The sequence below is a fragment of the Euprymna scolopes genome, chromosome 44 (genome assembly GCF_053919585.1).
Source record: "Euprymna scolopes isolate OS-2025 chromosome 44, ASM5391958v1, whole genome shotgun sequence".
Lineage (NCBI taxonomy): Eukaryota > Metazoa > Mollusca > Cephalopoda > Sepiida > Sepiolidae > Euprymna > Euprymna scolopes.
Window position 1 is genome coordinate 46,872,974 of NC_136525.1, and position 17,236 is coordinate 46,890,209.

General features: G+C 33.7%; 1 protein-coding gene across 3 annotated transcripts in view; it reads right to left on the reverse strand.

Annotated features, from left to right (window-relative positions):
- Nucleotides 1-2,196: 2,196 nt before the first annotated feature.
- The window catches only part of LOC145268833 (chromodomain Y-like protein 2), an 89,834-nt gene continuing 74,794 nt past the window's right edge, over nucleotides 2,197-17,236 (reverse strand). For all 3 annotated transcript variants that reach the window (XM_080124494.1, XM_080124493.1, XM_080124492.1), the window contains 2 exons: nucleotides 15,452-15,595; nucleotides 2,197-2,511 (listed from right to left, as the gene is read on the reverse strand). In XM_080124494.1, the coding sequence (XP_079980620.1) occupies nucleotides 2,350-2,511; nucleotides 15,452-15,595 (306 nt within the window). In that variant the 3' untranslated portion in view covers nucleotides 2,197-2,349. The remainder of the gene's footprint in view (nucleotides 2,512-15,451; nucleotides 15,596-17,236) is intronic.

Sequence of the window (17,236 nt, forward strand, 5' to 3'; positions counted from 1 at the left end):
CCCCGAGTGGCTTCCGGGCCTTGATAAGTGTTGACTTCCACCTAAAAAAATAAAAATTTATTTATCTTCTCATAACGATTCTACATTCCTGCAATGTAAGCCTTCAAAAAAATACCTTTTGATCAGATTTTGTGTCAAAATTAGAGCAAGATATCAGAAATAAAGAATTTAAACCCTTCAGTGGCTTTTTGGACACTGTGTACATACACACACATACATACATACATACATACACACACACGCATACATATATATATATACAAACACGCATACATATATATATATACAAACACGCATACATATATATATATATACATACATACACACGCATACATATATATACAAACACGCATACATATATATATATACAAACACGCATACATATATATATATACATACATACACACGCATACATATATATACAAACACGCATACATATATATATATACAAACACGCATACATATATATATATACACACACACACGCATACATATATATATACAAACACGCATACATATATATACATACATACATACGCATACATATATATATATACAAACACGCATACATATATATATACACACACACACGCATACATACACACACGCATACATATATATATATATATATACACACACACGCGCATACATACACACACATGCATACATATATAGTCATATACAAGTACAGTATAGACATGAGAGAGAGACAATTTATTTTTCAATAAAAATGTATACATTTTGTGTTTTTTGGTTTAGGTGTAAAATGAACAAGAGAATTTGTTATGTGCATGTGTGAAGAGGGGGGGGGTAAATGAAAAACACGCACATGCTTGTCAAACGTATCATTTTTTTTTTTTTTTTTTCGATACGTCTTTTAAAACTATACAATTTACATCATTTTTTCTGTTTGATGCTAAGGCCACACTCTCTTCAAACTTTCTTCCATTTTTCTTTTCTTTTTTTTTTTTTTTTTGAACTTGTGCTTGCACGGCCAGCACTTTGCCCCTTTTTCTTTTAGCAAGCTGTCTTGCCATTCTAGAGCACTTAGTCAGGTACTTGCGTAGATTCGTAAAGTTTTTAAACAACACATTTCAGGTGAAAAAATTATCACATGCTTAGGTTTCATATCGAAACTAGTATAAATTTTTAAATTTACAAAAATAATCCAGTAGATGTGCTACTTATTTTTTTAACACAAAAAAAAAAAAAAAAAAAAAAAAAAAAAAAAAAAAAATCGCCATTCTGGCATTTTGTGTTTAAAAATGGCGGACCCTTAATTTACGTCAAGGGAGATAATTCAGTCTGCCATATAGAATTGATTTCATAACTCTTCCGCCTTAAAACCATATGATAAAAACTCAATAATTCGATAAATTCTATTTTTATCTATAATTATTGGTGCTTGTTAAGATAAAAGTCGACAAATTGATTTTTTTTTTTTTAATATCGTTTCAAGCAAAAACTATATTATGTACTTAATTGTCATGTCGAAAATAGTAATATATCCAAAAATTATGAAAAAACATTGAGTAGAAAGTTATTTATAGTTAAAAATAATTTTTATGGAAAACTAGGTAAAACTGCATTTTTCTTAAACGATAAAAGTCAACGCATGGGACATAACTAGAAAGGCAAAATTTTAGATTCATGGCGGCAGTATTTGTTGTCTATATTGATAAACTTTCGTTTATATATATATATATATATATATATATATATATATATATATATATATATATATATATAAAACACAATATCAATTGTTCTCCATAAATTGTCGTAAGTTTTTGATATGGGTTGGATATATTACTATTTTCGATATGACAATTAAGTATGTCATATTGTTTTTGCTTAAAACGACATATCTAAAAAAAAGGAAGAAGAAGAAGAAATCAAGCACTTAATTATTTTTCTCCTGGATTATTATCTTTGGAATTAATACTAATTACGAGACATGCGAGTATGCAATAATGTTTTCACCTGAAATGCGTTGGTTTAAAAAACCACCAATCTACACAAACACCCTCAGTCATTTCACTTTCCATTCTCTTTCCTTCTGATTTAGATGTGTGTTAATGACAGGATGATTCTCAAAACATATTTAAGCGCGTTTGTTTGGGTGTTTTTGTATATACATATAAGTATTAAAAAGATAAAACGCGCCTAAAAAAAAAAAACCCTTTAAAACGAGGGTCCAATGTACCTGAATTGTGTTATCAGTTTATTATTCTCCCCTTTAGGGGAGGGAGGTTAAATTACAAGTGTCTCTTGACTCCATGTTGTGGGGAGTCGATTAAAATAGAAATGAGGTTTTTGTGTTTTTTTTTTTTTTTTGGTCAAGTTAAATCAGAAGGTGAAGTTTTTTTCGTCACTTAAATATTCCTGAATTGTTTTGTGATAGTCGGGTTGGGACCAACGCTCAAAGAGAAGGTTACATTCTGTCTCGTTGGTTAGCTCCAGTTTTGTACGCTGGTGGCTCCTCAAAAGTAATTTAGTTGCTTCCATTGCCTATAAAAAAAAAAAAAAAAAAAAAAAAAAATTTATATAAAAAGTATATTCAATTCTATATATATATATATATATATATATACTAGAAAATGCACCTAGTATTAAAACGTGACGTTAAATTCTTAAAAAAACAAAGTAAAAAAAAAAAAAGTAAAAAAAAAAAAAAGTAAAAAAAAAACAAAGTAAAAAAAACAAAGTAAAAAAAAAAAACAATGTAAAAAAAAAACCAAAGTAAAAAAAAACAAAGTAAAAAAAAAAACAAAGTAAAAAAAAAAACAAAGTAAAAAAAAAACAAAGTAAAAAAAAACAAAGTAAAAAAAAACAAAGTAAAAAAAACAAAGTAAAAAAAAACAAAGTAAAAAAAAAACAATGTAAAAAAAAAAAAAAAAGTAAAAAAAAAGTAAAAAAAAAGTAAAAAAAAAGTTAAAAAAAAAGTAAAAAAAAAGTTAAAAAAAAAGTAAAAAAAAAAGTAAAAAAAAAAGTAAACAAACAAAAAAACTAAAAAAAACTAAAAAATAAAATGGAAAGAAACTGAGACATGTGCATGCGAGTATTATGTCTTTGTCTAAACTTACTTCTTGTAAGTGAAAAAAAAATACTCAAGTTAGGATCAAAACTAAAACCTAAAGACACAGAGTCAAGTACGATAACCATTAGGCCAGCTTGATACGATCTTTAAAAAGTGTTTTCAAACCTACTTATCCCTCGCATAAGAAATCTGTAATGTGAACGATTCATGTGCATTTGTGAAATAGTTGACAAACATAAAAATTCGATATCCCCACCCCCAAGTACCAATTGTGACCCCTTAGCAGTCCCTTTTTCCAGATGAAAACCGATTAAAAAGTTTTCCACATGTCTGAATACCCTATATACCAAATTTCAAGTCAGTAGATCAAAAATTCGTTGAGTATATAGGTTGAGAGTTATCCTCACACACACATTCTCACTTTTATAGATATATAGATTACGCACACACACACATACACAAATGTGTGCAGAAAAACATTGGTACCATCGGTTTCAAATCAAAAATAGAGGACCAATATTTGACACCATTTTCTGGGAAACAAATCTAAACAAGCCGAAGAGAGACTCGTCTCCTTTGTTTGGATTTGAAACCGAGGGTATCAATGTTGGTCTGATCTTCTATAACATAAATATGCTCTTATTTTGATATTTTCTTTATAATCGAGCACTGTTGGAGTTCTCTCCCACGAATTACTATATATATATACTAGCAAAGATACCCGTGCTTCGCACGGAGCTTTGTTGCGCACTCGGGTACCAAAATCTGTGGGCACCTTTCCAGTAAGTTGATGTTGTAAGAGCAACGATTGCATAAGGTGATTAACATTTTAACTACCTCTTGTAGTGACTGAAATTCAATCAGGAACTTCACAAAACATTTTCATCAAAAAGGAAGGTTACTTGATGTTACATAGTAAATTTTTCATTGAAGTAATTTTCAACTCTTGCTTAAATTTTATCTTGCACATTCAATACTAAAAACTTACCACAATCAGATCATGTCAGTTTTTCCTCATATCCATTTCTCGAACTTTTCACTGAAGAGCCTCAGGGTAAACTACATTTCTGCTGCTTTGATTTGGAGCCAGAATGTAGAGTTTTTCTGAACTTCCTGTCCGGCTGATGGAGACGTAGAACATACCGTGACTGAAGCAGTCTGATGTCAAGTCTACGCCAATGGTGTTAAATGTCTGACCTTGACTTTTGTTTATGCTCATTGCAAAACACACCTTCACAGGAAATTGGAGTCTCCGGAATTTAAATGGAAGTTCTGAGTCCGATGGAACTAAGGGGATCCTTGGCAGTAGAACGGTTTCGCCTTTGTAGGGACCACAGGAAATGGTGGCCTCAAGTACATTAGTGTGCAATCTGGTGATAACACATCTGGTTCCGTTTGTTGTTTTTGGCGGTTCCAAGGATCGAAGAATCATGATTGGCGATCCAATTTTGAGATTTAAAATGTGTGGAGGCATTCCAGATATCTCCAAAGAGTTTAAAAACTCCACAGGGTAGTGAACAGCTTCATATTCATTAGTAGCCGAATCAACTGACTTGTATTGCTTTGTGTCTCCTGGAAATTCATTCATTATTGAATTGTTCAAATGATTCACATTGCTGTTTAATGGCGAAATAATAGCCCTCTCAGCAAGCCAATCCGGTGATTTTCCATTGTTTTGCAGGTCTGGGTACACTTTGTCTTTCAGTTGCTTCTGATTACCGACACATTTACCAAGCGCAGTTGGAATCTTAATTGTGTCAGGTGAAGAAGTGATAGGAAACTGACCATTACCGATTTGGAGAAGCAATTTTGAGAAGTCTGCTGTAGCTGTGTTATCAGAGATATAGGCTCTCATATTAGTAGTCAGTCTCTTCACTATAACGTGCCTCCAGAGATAGGATTGTTTCAAACTTGCATTGACAATGTTAGCCCTTGTGCCATTTTTAACCACTGGGAGGATTTGACGGAAATCACCGCAAAATAAGGTTGGAATGCCACCCATGGGATTCTTGTTTCCTGTGATGTCTTGCAGTGTTCGGTCAATTGCTTCATAAGCACTCTTGTGCGTCATTGGGGCTTCGTCTACAATGATTGCAGAGGTGTCTCTAATTACATTTGCCAAGGCTGAGTTACCAGTAATTTTGCAAACTGGCTGATCCATTCGATGAGTATCCAAGGGTACTTTAAAAGTGCTGTGAAGAGTGCGGCCACCTTGTAGTAGAGTAGCAGCAATGCCACTGGATGCTGTTGCAAGCACAATCTTTCTCATGGATCTAATCTTTGCAAGGATCAAATTGATTACAAAAGTCTTGCCCGTACCACCTGGAGCATCAAGAAACATCATGTTTTTGTTCATTTCACCTTGTGCTTCCAACATTGCCATGAATGAATTGTAAACTTCTCTTTGAGAATCGGTCAGTTTTTCTTGCATATTTTCTGCTTGTAGGGAAAGTTCTTCAAGATTATAAGTAACTTCACGTTGATACTCTCTCGCGAGTCTTTCATCTCTCCCTTGCGTTGGTGCAGGTAATCCATAGCTTGCCAATGGTTGACCGCACATAAGGAGAACTTTTTCTTCAATTAGACAAAGAGTTTTATTGTAGATGTCCTCATTAAAATCTGCTTCTGGATTGTTAACTTCTTGCCTGTATCTGTGAAGAATGTCTTCAGATATTACATCACGAAAAGCCATCCAGATCTCAAGAGGATTTCTTGGCTCACAGGCTGTTAAAATTATCACAAATAGGCTTCGCAAATTTGAAGGTGATTGAGTGGCACTTGCCTCTCCTACTGCTTGATGCAAGTGATGGTCATTTTCTAGAAGGCCTCGAGCAAGGCACGCTGCTCTGTATGTTTCAAACACCTGACCATTGTATGCTCGCAAATTTTGAAATGAAGTTGGACCAGCAACCTCATTGAGCAACAGGCGTAAGAAATAACACTCCCCTGCTTTTGGACTAATCGTGTAGATTCTCCCAATGCATGGTGCCTTCCATACATCATCATTTTCAGTACCTTCAACTTGTACCCCACGCATTCTTCTCATCCATTTCTTTGTCGATTTGTTCCAAGTGTAAAACTCAGGGACTTCTACGTATTTGAGACCCCTTGCAAAGTCATCCTCATGGCAGAGTTGAAAAAATGGTGTCAAAGTTGTGGCAGGCGGTGGACCTTGGGCTCGTTCCAGAGCAGTATCAGCTGAGAACATGACACGCTGCCCATTTTCAAGATGAACAGAAAGTTGTACAATTGGGGGGAAATGTTCATGGATGGGATGTTCCAATATCCTCCAGGCCGCCTCTGAACTGCCGACATACCTTGCATTCTGGAACTGCTGGATCTCATCCACAATGTGACTTTGTACTTGGCCTTGTTGGTTAGCTGCTCCATCAGTTCTTTGTAGTTCAAACACTGCTTGATCACATCCTTTATTCACGTATTTGAGGACATATTTGATGCTTTGGATCGAGCTGCAAATTTCTACGTTAATGTGAGCGTTGAACTGCTGAAGGAGGACCTTGTTGTACGGAACAATCCACTGGTTTGTTATTTCTTGATTAACATACCGACCATTTCTCTTCATCCTTATTGTACCAGTCTGGCCTCCATCTTCTGGTTTTCTTCGCCTGTACTTGGGGTAAGAGTCTTGGCCTTGCTCAGTACACTGAAGAAATTCTTTTGGGTATTTTTTGGAACATTTGTTGTCAATCGTACATGGACACTTTGGATTAAATGGTCCACAAGGTCCATGCACCATATGTGCCATCACTTTAGCATGAAGATCAGGATCTTCCTCTTTGTCAGGGATCTCTGCAGATATGCAGAGATCCATTTTTTCTGGTAGAAGTTTGTCCTCTGGGGCCTGCCAGGTGAGGATGTGTGCATGCGGCAGTCCTCTTTTTTGATATTCAATACTGTACAGGAAAGCCCTCAACCTGCCAAATCCTCCCTTTTTAATAAATTCAAGTAACTTTTTTAGCTTCTGCCTGAAAACCCTGGCAACAATATCTGGACGATCCTGAGGGTCTTGCCCTTGAAGACAATTTTCTGTAATTTCTGTCCACTTTGGATTTGTTGTGAACGTGATGAAGAGGTCGGCTCGGCCCATTCGCCAAACATATGCCATGGCATCACTTTGACGCTCAAACATGTATCGAGGGCCTCCTGTATAAGTTGCCGGAAGAACAACTCGTTGACCAAACTGTTCTGGATTCCCATCCTCCCTAAGAATTGAATCTCTCAAGTTGCTATAATTGTCAGCTCTCAGGGTCTGTTGCTCACGCCTCAGGAACTGTAAACGTTCTGTTTCAATCTTGCAGTACACATCCACCAGCCATTGTTGAAATAGCCTTCGGTACCAGAGAAAATAGTTTCCAGGCCGAGTCATTAAATGGTACGAATAAAATTGCTGTTGGGTAACTTTTCGCCCATTGGATGCCTTCATGTAGATGTTGTAAGATGGAGAACCATAGGGGTACATTAACGGGTACATTAAAGTATCGTAGAGGGGATGTAGTTCGGAGATCCATTTTAATGTATCATTTCTAAAACGCAAGACAATATCCCGGTTAGCTGTTGGTTCATTCTCCATTAATATTCCAATCTCATACGTTGTTGTTGGAGCATTGAATCGCCGTGGATGCTCTTCTTGCGGCCTTCGGTCTTCCCTTATGACAACTTTATGTTCTACCAAGTGTTCTTCTTCAATCCTCTCCTTTGTTGTTTTCAGCTGACAAATGAAGCTGTTGTTCTCATGTAAAAATTCAGTCAGACTTTGGAGAATGTCTCTATTGAGTCTACTGTCACGTCCCCGATTATGTAGTTCCTCTTCCAGACTATCCAAGAAGTAGACTTGAATAAACTTTGCTGTTTCATCTTCAGGTGGTAAAAGACTCCCAATCTGGTGGCAAACCTGGCCTCGAATTCGAAAAGAAGGATTCCACCCATGTACTGCCACAATTTTGTGACCAAATGATGTCATTGCAAAACAATTGTTATAACTGCGTAGATTTTGCAGAAAATCTTTAGAGATGGGACCATTGCCGGAGAGCAAATCTTGAAGCAACTGAGGCAGTGGTGGAAAGCTATCAAGCACAACTTTGCCAGAAGAACAACAACAACCAGGGGGTTCTCCTTTAAATTTTACAGCTGAGCAATGTTGACATACTTTGTCCATTTTTCCTATATCAGCTGTAGTGAGAGAGTCATTTTTGTTGTAGAGCAATCCTTTTCTATTGCAGTGTTCTATTTCATGGTGTCTCAAAGCAGTCATTCGTTGTCTAGCTGCCTCGTTTTCTGTCAATTGCTGGGGCAAAGTCATACTCTCTCTCCATGCAGCCTCTCATTGTTGCCCTTGGTATAGGCGAAAGCTTCGTTGGGTTTCCGATTCATTCTGATGTCGTTGAGCCACTCTCAACTGACCTTGTGTACGTCTACTTACCTCATATAATTCATTCGATCGTAATATTGCTTCTCTTTCCAGTGCATATCTTTGCCTTTCTTGAATTTCATCTTGTGATGAATTTAACCGCCTTACAGCATGTCTAGTTCTGTCAGCTTCACGTTGGGGTTCTCTTTCCAAATCTGACAGTCTTGCTCTCCTTTCTCTTTGACGTATCCTGTTAAGTTCTAGACGTCTTTCTCTATCTGGATTGTTTTCATTGGAGCGAACTGCAGCAACTCTTAGTCTATTAGCTTCCAATCTTTCCATTCTTTCTTCCTCACTTTCGTTTCTACTTCGTTTGGGTGGCATAATTTCGGTTTTAAACGGAATTGTTTAACGATATTAATGATTGTAAATTAATTAAGCGTAAAGGAAATGTATACTAACTGAAATGGACGAACTATAAATAATATTTCTGAATAGTACAATTATAAACAATTATATTGTACCTATTTACTATGCCTCCCCACGGGACAGAGTTAGACACCAGGGTCGTTTTTTAACGTGGAGAAAAGGTACAAAAATAAAAATTGTCTCAGTCGTGAAGGATTTCTCCCCCACCGAAAGAGAACAAGAAAATGAAGTGCAGCATCTGAAGAACAGATACTACACTTTGATCTTGACCAAAAGGAATGAATAAAAGCGACCTACGTGTGACTCATTACTTCCGGGTGTAAACGTCACAGTCTAAAAGTAATAATTAAAAAAAAAAAAGTAAATGTAAAATAAATGTAATACCAACTTAGGTTAACTAAGTAAACAGTACAATTAAAACAGTTCTATTAAAACAAATAATTACTAAGATCTAGGTAATTGTTAGTCTCATTGTTATGGTTTTAAAGAAAAAAATGTGTAAAAAAAGTTCTGCTTTTGTGAGTACGTGTATTTCTTTTAAATTACATAACCTTTTTATTTTATTATTTATATCTCTTTTAAATTTATATATTTTGTTAGTAAACTGGAAGAAATTCAGTTGAATAAAACCTTGTTCGTGTTCTTTACGTTAAACTCATATTTTTATAAAAGGTTCATCCGGTTTAAAGAAAGCACTAAGTTTAAATAAGACTGGAAATAACTAATTCAATATATAAATAGAAAAATGAAATAAATATAAGCTTTAAGTCTTAAGATAGTAATAATCAAAATGTAATAAATTATTTGTAGTTCAAATCTATGATAAGACAGGCTTTCGAAATAGGCTCGACCAGAAAGATTAAATTGGAACGAAATTATAATCTCCGTGCCATTTTCAAAACAACCCCACAAAAGTAACGATATCCTGCAGTTGGTTAAAATGACAACGTTGGTTGTAAGAAAAATGTAAAAGAAAATGCGCTTATCTGTTTATTTTGACCTGTTTTATTTAATTAAAAAAAAATTGGCTATAACTGGAAGAGAGCGTTATGTTTTGGGGGTTGTAAAAAATAGAATGGAAATAAAGTTAGTTCCGTTTTAATTGTCTTTAATTGCGGCAAGCGCTAACAAAATCGAAAAATCACTGTTTACATTCGAAATGTTAACTTTTATAGGTTTACAGGTTTGCTGACAAGGCTGGGGGTGTTTAATACAATTATTTTACTAAATTGATTTTTTTCATTTAAAAATAAAATTATTTCTTTTTTAATAAAGTTTTATTTTAAAATATTTGTTTTTGTTTATTTATATAAAATTACGATAGTTGAATTGTACCTATTTACTATGCCTCCCCACAGGACAGAGTTAGACACAAGGGTCGTTTTTTAACGTGGAGAAAAGGTACAAAAATAAAAATTGTCTCAGTCGTGAAGGATTTCTCCTCCACCGAAAGAGAACAAGAAATAGAAGTGCAGCATCTGAAGAACAGATACTACACTTTGATCTTGTCCAGAAGGCCAAGTTGTGTAGTTGAATTGTATTCTTTCAATAATATTGGCAAGTAAAATATAAAAGATTAAAACGGAACGAAATTGAAATTTCCATTACATTTTCAATACAATCCCAAAACATAAAGCTTTCCTCGCAAATGAATTGTTTTGATAATATACGTAAAGTGAAATAAATCGAATATAAAATTAAATGAAAATATATTAAATAATTAAAGGTTAAATAGATTTTGTAAATAGTACAGTTGAAATGATTAGAATATTTCCAATATGTAATAAGGTCGAGGTAATTAGTTAAAGAGATTTAATATAATGTGATATGCAAATGAGCATAAGTCATTCGATACGGGGGTGGTTTGTAGACTAGTATATAAAGAAATTAGGCAAAGATTCTTATATCTCCTATAACAGAAACATCCTAAAATGGGTTCTAATGTCTCTCTACCCGGAGAGATCTACCCTCTTACCTCCTTTATATTTCGTTGATGATGGAGAGCTGTACACACAGACAGAAACACACGAACCCTATTACTTTATAAAAATATAGATATATATATATATATATATATATATATATATATATATATCTTGTGGCAGAACTCTGATATGAGTATACATTTTACTCATTACGATTACTACAAAGTGTTTTCGGTCATCCATGAGGCGCGACTTCTTGTCGAACACACTTCAGATGTCCTCATTCGCTGTGGTAAACATGTGCTTAACGTGCATGTTCAGGAAGGCATCTTGCAGCAGGTTGCTTGTACACCTTTACGTGGAGTACCATCTTGTCACCTACCCCCCAGGCGAGCTTCTCCCGGGGTGCATCTCCCCTAGTGAGTTAAACGCACTCCCAGATACCAACCTGGAAATTTCTATGATTCGGCACAATATGCACAGTTCCTAGCCTTCCCAAATAGTCACCCATCTGGTACTGGCCAGGCTCATTGTTGCTTAACTTCCGTGATCTGGCAAGAACCGGTGTGTCAACATAATTGGTCATTATATATATATATATATATATATATATATATATATATATATATATATATATATAATCAAGAACTAAATATTATAATTATGAGCCAAAAGCTTCTGTAAACTTAAAGAGAATATAATATTTATATACTAACCCCAACCAAATAAAAAATATATAAACACAATTACGGACTGTAAATTATAATTTCCAATAATTTATTGTTCAACAGGATATTCAAAAAAAAAAAAAAAAAAAAAAAAAAAAATTAAGATTTTTCTTAAACTGAATTTGAAACTCCATGGATTAAGTAGGTCTTAATATTTCTTCTTGAGTATCCTGTCGAACAATAAGTTTTTGTATTTTATAGTGTTTGTGTTCTCTAATGAAAAGCTTTAATAAAAAAAAGCGCAGTAGAACCAAAATAGGAAATAAAGCTTGCCATTACAGAACACCAAAAACTCTAAAATGCAAAAATTTATTGTACAACAGGAAAAAAAATATAAGGATTTCCTTTTCTTTTTGAGTACTCTGTCGAACAATACATTTTTGTATTTTAGAGTTTTTGTGTTCTCTAATGACAAGCTCTATTTCCTATTTTGGTTGCACTGAGCTTTTTTATTCGGTTGGGATTACTATACGATATTATCCCATTGATTACTGTATACATAATAATCCTTATCCCTGAGTGGCCCCGGGCCTTGATAAGTGGTGACTTCCATGTTTAAAAAAATAAATAAATAAATAAAATAATAAATATATATACCCTCGTATATACATAAATATATACGAGGGTAAATCAAAAAGTTTTAAGACAAGTGATATAAATTCAATCTAAATGAAAATAGAGCACCAAAACAAGGTTTAATTGCACTACTGATTACTTAACAAATTTGACAAGTTACAGCATTCTAAATCTTTTATTCTTTTTTTTTTTCAGATAATATTTTATAATATTAACTTTTTGACAGCTCCATCGTCAAATTCTGTTCCATCATGACAACGCTCCAGCACACACGGCCAAGACTGTAAGAACAATTTTACGCGAGTTTCGCTGGGAAATCCTTTCACACCCTCCCTATAGTCCTGATTTAGCGCCTAGTGATTTCTTCCTATTTCCAAAAACTGAAGGAACATTTGAAAGGAATAAGATTTCAATCCATAAATGAAGGAAAGAAAGAGGTTGTGACCTGGTTCACTAGACAAGTTCCAGAATTTTATGAAGAAGGAATTTATCGATGGAAACATCGCTTACAGAAGTGTATTGAGTTAGGCGGATCGTATGTAGAAAAATAAAGTTTTCAACTTCCAGAAATAAAGTTTTTCTTCAATTTGTCTCAGAACTTTTTGATTTACCCTCGTATATATATATATATATATATATATATATATATATATATATATTTATTTATTAATAGAGTTTGTTATAATACAAAAACTTATTGTTCAACAGGATACTCAAGAAGAAATAATCCTTCCTTAATCCATCGAGTTTCGAATTCAGATTAAAGAAAGCTTATTATATTTTTTGAATATCCTGTTGATTAACAAATTCATTGAAATTATAATACACAGTCCGTAATTGTGTTCTTATGGTGGCTTCCTTCAGTCTTGACAGACTATGTATACCCACTGTAAGGGTGATAGCACGTAGAATTTTTGTGGCAAGAGTTGCACAATCTCCAACCACACCTCTCCTGAGATGACATTGTTGAATACCAGTGGCAAGTGGAGGTTCAGGACGACTGGAACAATGCCGAGATAAGCAGAGAGCACATATAGTGAAGGAATTCGCAAATCTTCACCCATCTGGTACTAGCCAGGCTCAATGTTGCTTAACTTTGCTAATCTAATGAGAACCGGTGTGTCACCGTGATTATGCTGCAATATATATATATATATATATATATATATATATATATATATATATATATATATATATATTTGTGTTGGGACGATTAATCGGAATCGGGAATTGTAAAAATTTGGGGGCATCGGAAAATTGATGTATATTTTCTGATGCCAAAGCGATTCTTTTTAATTGTCTTTTTTTATTTTATTTTGTTTAAAGCAAAAATCTTCCATTGCTGGTAATAAATGATAAAATAATAAATGTTTATTGATTTTAAAATACCAGTAAAGCTAAAATCGATAGATCATCCTCCACAAGTGTATTTTCACGTTTAGGAAAATATCTGCAAATTTAACGTGTTTTTTAAGAACATCGGGGAAAATAGCAATCTCATAGTTAAATAATTAGAGATTTATAAAGAATCGGAATTGATAAATGCATCGGAACCGGGAATTTAGCACAGAATCAGTAAAATAATGGTATCATCCCATCACTAATATATATATATATATATATATATATATATATATATATATATTAGCATTTCAGCCAGGCATTGCCCGGGTATTTAGAGGTGTATGTTGAGCAAAAAAAAAAAAAAAAGCAGTCAATTTTTTAAACTTTGACCCCTATTATGATCCCTTAACATTTGTTTTGGGCTCAAATGAAGTTATTAAGGTAGATTCATGTCCAAGGAACCTATATCTAAAATTTCAAGTGTTTAGACCCAAAATTATCGGAGGAGTTTGGTAGAGTTCTCAAAGGTCAAATCGTTGAACAGCCAAATTTCTGGCCGAAAACGGATTACAAAGATTTTCACAAATCTCAGTACCCTGTATATCAAATTTTGAGTCTGTAGACTGAAAATTGACAGAGTTATTGCATAGGAATATGTACACAGACACGTTCACTTTTATATACACACACAGAGTGAAAGGAAACAATAAAATCAAAATAAGTTTTTGTTTTAATTGAATGTCATAAACTGTTTCTTTCACATTTTTCAGTTTTATAAAATCAAATTTCACTTTCAAATAGAAATCATTTACAACACTCAACTAGCTACAACCACTATCACCTATGACCTTTACTCCTAATCTGAAATGGAACACATACATCAAATCTGTTGCCAGGGACGCCGGGGAAATATTGGGATCATTCTACCGCTCCAGAAGATATCTCATTACTGATGCAATTATCTACCTGTATAAAAACCAAGTACGTTCAAGGATGGAGTACTGCTGCCACATCTGGGCAGGAGCTGCTAAAAACAGCCTATCCTGCTTTGACAGAGTACAAAATAGACTTTGTGGTTTAGTGGGGGGGGATGTCCTTTTCTCTTTCCTGCAGCCTCTCTCCCACAGAAGAGACGTTGCAAGCCTGTCTTTGTTTTATCGTTATTTCCATGGCAAGTGCTCATCTGAGCTCCAATCTCTCGTCCCCCCCCCCTCGCCTTCACGAGAAACACCCGTCTGGCTGAAACTACTGTCAATAATTTTCCCCACTCTTTATCTGTGCCTAAATCTAAACGTAGATTCCATGAACAAAGCTTCTTTCTCAGAAGTGCACGATTGTGGAACTCTCTTCCGTTCGCCTGTTTCCCACCTGACTACAACTTGAATGTCTTCAAATCCAACATAAAAAAAACTCCTGACAAACCGCCCCCTTAAGTAAGACACTATCAAATCTCCAATACTAATGATTACTACAATACTATATCATTGATTACTGTACACGCAATAACCCTTAACCCTGAGTGGCCTCCGGGCCTTGATAAGAGGTGACCCCCATGTAAAAAAAAAAACTATCAACAATTTCCCCCACTATAGATGTAATGTTCATTTTCGTTATTTTATATTTCAGTTTTATTTTGCTTCATTTCAAATTCTAAACAGTTTAAGTTAAAAATAACAATGGCAGATCATTAAACCATGAAATTGTGAAAGTAAACGTTTTATGTGATAGATGTTACTAATTTCGACATGACAAGTAACATTGTTTTTTCTTTTCTTTTAAATTAAAATTCAATTCTTATGAACGAGGACATTTTCTTTTAAGTAGCGACTTACATTATTTAGAATTTTTTTTTGAAGTTTTTTTTTTTTTTGGTTTATTTCTAAATATAAATTTAGAAATAAACCAAAAAAAAAAAAAACTTATAACACTTTTCAAAGAATTAAAAAATACCCGAGATTCATAGAAAACGGAGAAATTGATTTTTAAAAAATTTTTTTTAAAATCAGGGAATAAAAAAAACATTGTTATAAAAAGTGTTCACCTTTCCAGATGAATTGGCCATAGTTTGCACCCGAGGGATGACTTCTTGCATGAGGTTGGTTGGCCAGAACACCTGCGAGATCAACCCATATTGTTGGGCTTCTGTTGCGGTTAATTTTCTCCGTCCCAACAAAAGTTCATTTGCCTACAAAGAAAAGATCATAAGTCGTTTGAATTCTATTAAAAATCAACACTTTATGGAACTAACACATACATACACACACACACACATATATATTATATACTAGCAGGCCGCCTAGCATTGCTCAGTTGTAAAATACGCTTAAATATGATATTTTGAGATTAATGCAGATTTTGTATTTATATTATACTAGCGAGGGTACCCGGTGTTGCCCGGGTGTTTGTAGGTGTGTGTGGTGTTAAATAAAAAAGAAACCGGGGGGAGGGGGAGTTTGTAGGATCGAACCTGAAGCCCTGAGGCGAAGTTTGAAAATAAAATCGGCCAGCCAGAATGAGTTAGTGAAAGATGTTTGAATTTATTTAAGTAAGAAGCAAATTGACAGGTGTGCACCTGGAAGTGGTCGAGCGTTACGCCGACGATAACGTAGGTTTGTTTGTTATAAGCGAAGTAAAAAAAGAAAACAATGTTAACACTTAAGCAGGAAAAAACCCCAGAAAAACTAACGTAAGGCAAATAAACGATGAAAACAGAAAACGAACACGTGAAAAATGGCTTAAATAAGCCTGTTTCAATATTAAAATTTAAAAAAAATCGGTGGGTACCCGGGTGTTTTTGGGTGTCGCTAAGAATAAGCAAAGTAAAAAACAGAAAAACGAACGTTACGTGAAAAATAACTTTAATAACACTGATTCAATATTTAAATTTAAAAAATCGAAAAAAAAAAAAAGAAAACATCTCATACCACGATTCGAACCCAAAACGTTTAGATAATGAACCAACGCCTTAACCAACTGAGCTAAAGCGATGTACATTAAGTTTGTTTGGTTTTTCAACTATTTAAAGTAAATCAGGTCACGATGTCATCTGACGCATGCGTAGAATCGGTCATTGTCACGAGAGGACCGTTTTTGTTGACCACCCCACCCCACCCCTGTCGAAAATTGTCGATTTCGGGGTGAAAAAGTTAACGTTTTTGGCCAATTTTTCGATATTTTTCGAGTAAAGGATGGAGCTTCGATGTGATACTGAGTTTGAGAATTTTCATCGCGTCTGTCGAAAGTTTTTAGCAAACATCCAAACATACACACAAACATACATTTTTTTGCTTTTATATATATATATATATAGATTTTTCTAATTTTTTTTATTACATTTGTTTTTTTTATTACATTTTTCTGATTTTTTTAATTACATTTTTCTGATTTTATTTTAATTACATTTTTCTGATTTTTTTATTACATTTTCTGTTTTTTTTTTCTTCAATAATGATCAAATTGTTTTTCGGTCTTATTCTAATTAAAATTTTAATAATAATAAAAAAAAAAAAACAACTTTTGTTTTAAAATGTAAAAAAAGAAAAAAATTATCTTTATAATTTCATAAACACACTTCTTATAAAATTTCCAATAAAATAACTTTTCTACATTTTTATAAAATTTCAAATAACTTATATTTTAAATTTTGTTATTAAAAGTTCAAATAAAGATTAATTGTGTTATTTTTATCTTTTTATAATTTGTGTTAATTTTTATTTTTCAATAATGTCCTTTTCTTCTATTCACTAAATCACTTCACAATAGAAATACTAAAGAACAATAAAAGTGAAGGAACTGATTTGCCTTGTCACCACTCCTAGTAGCAGCC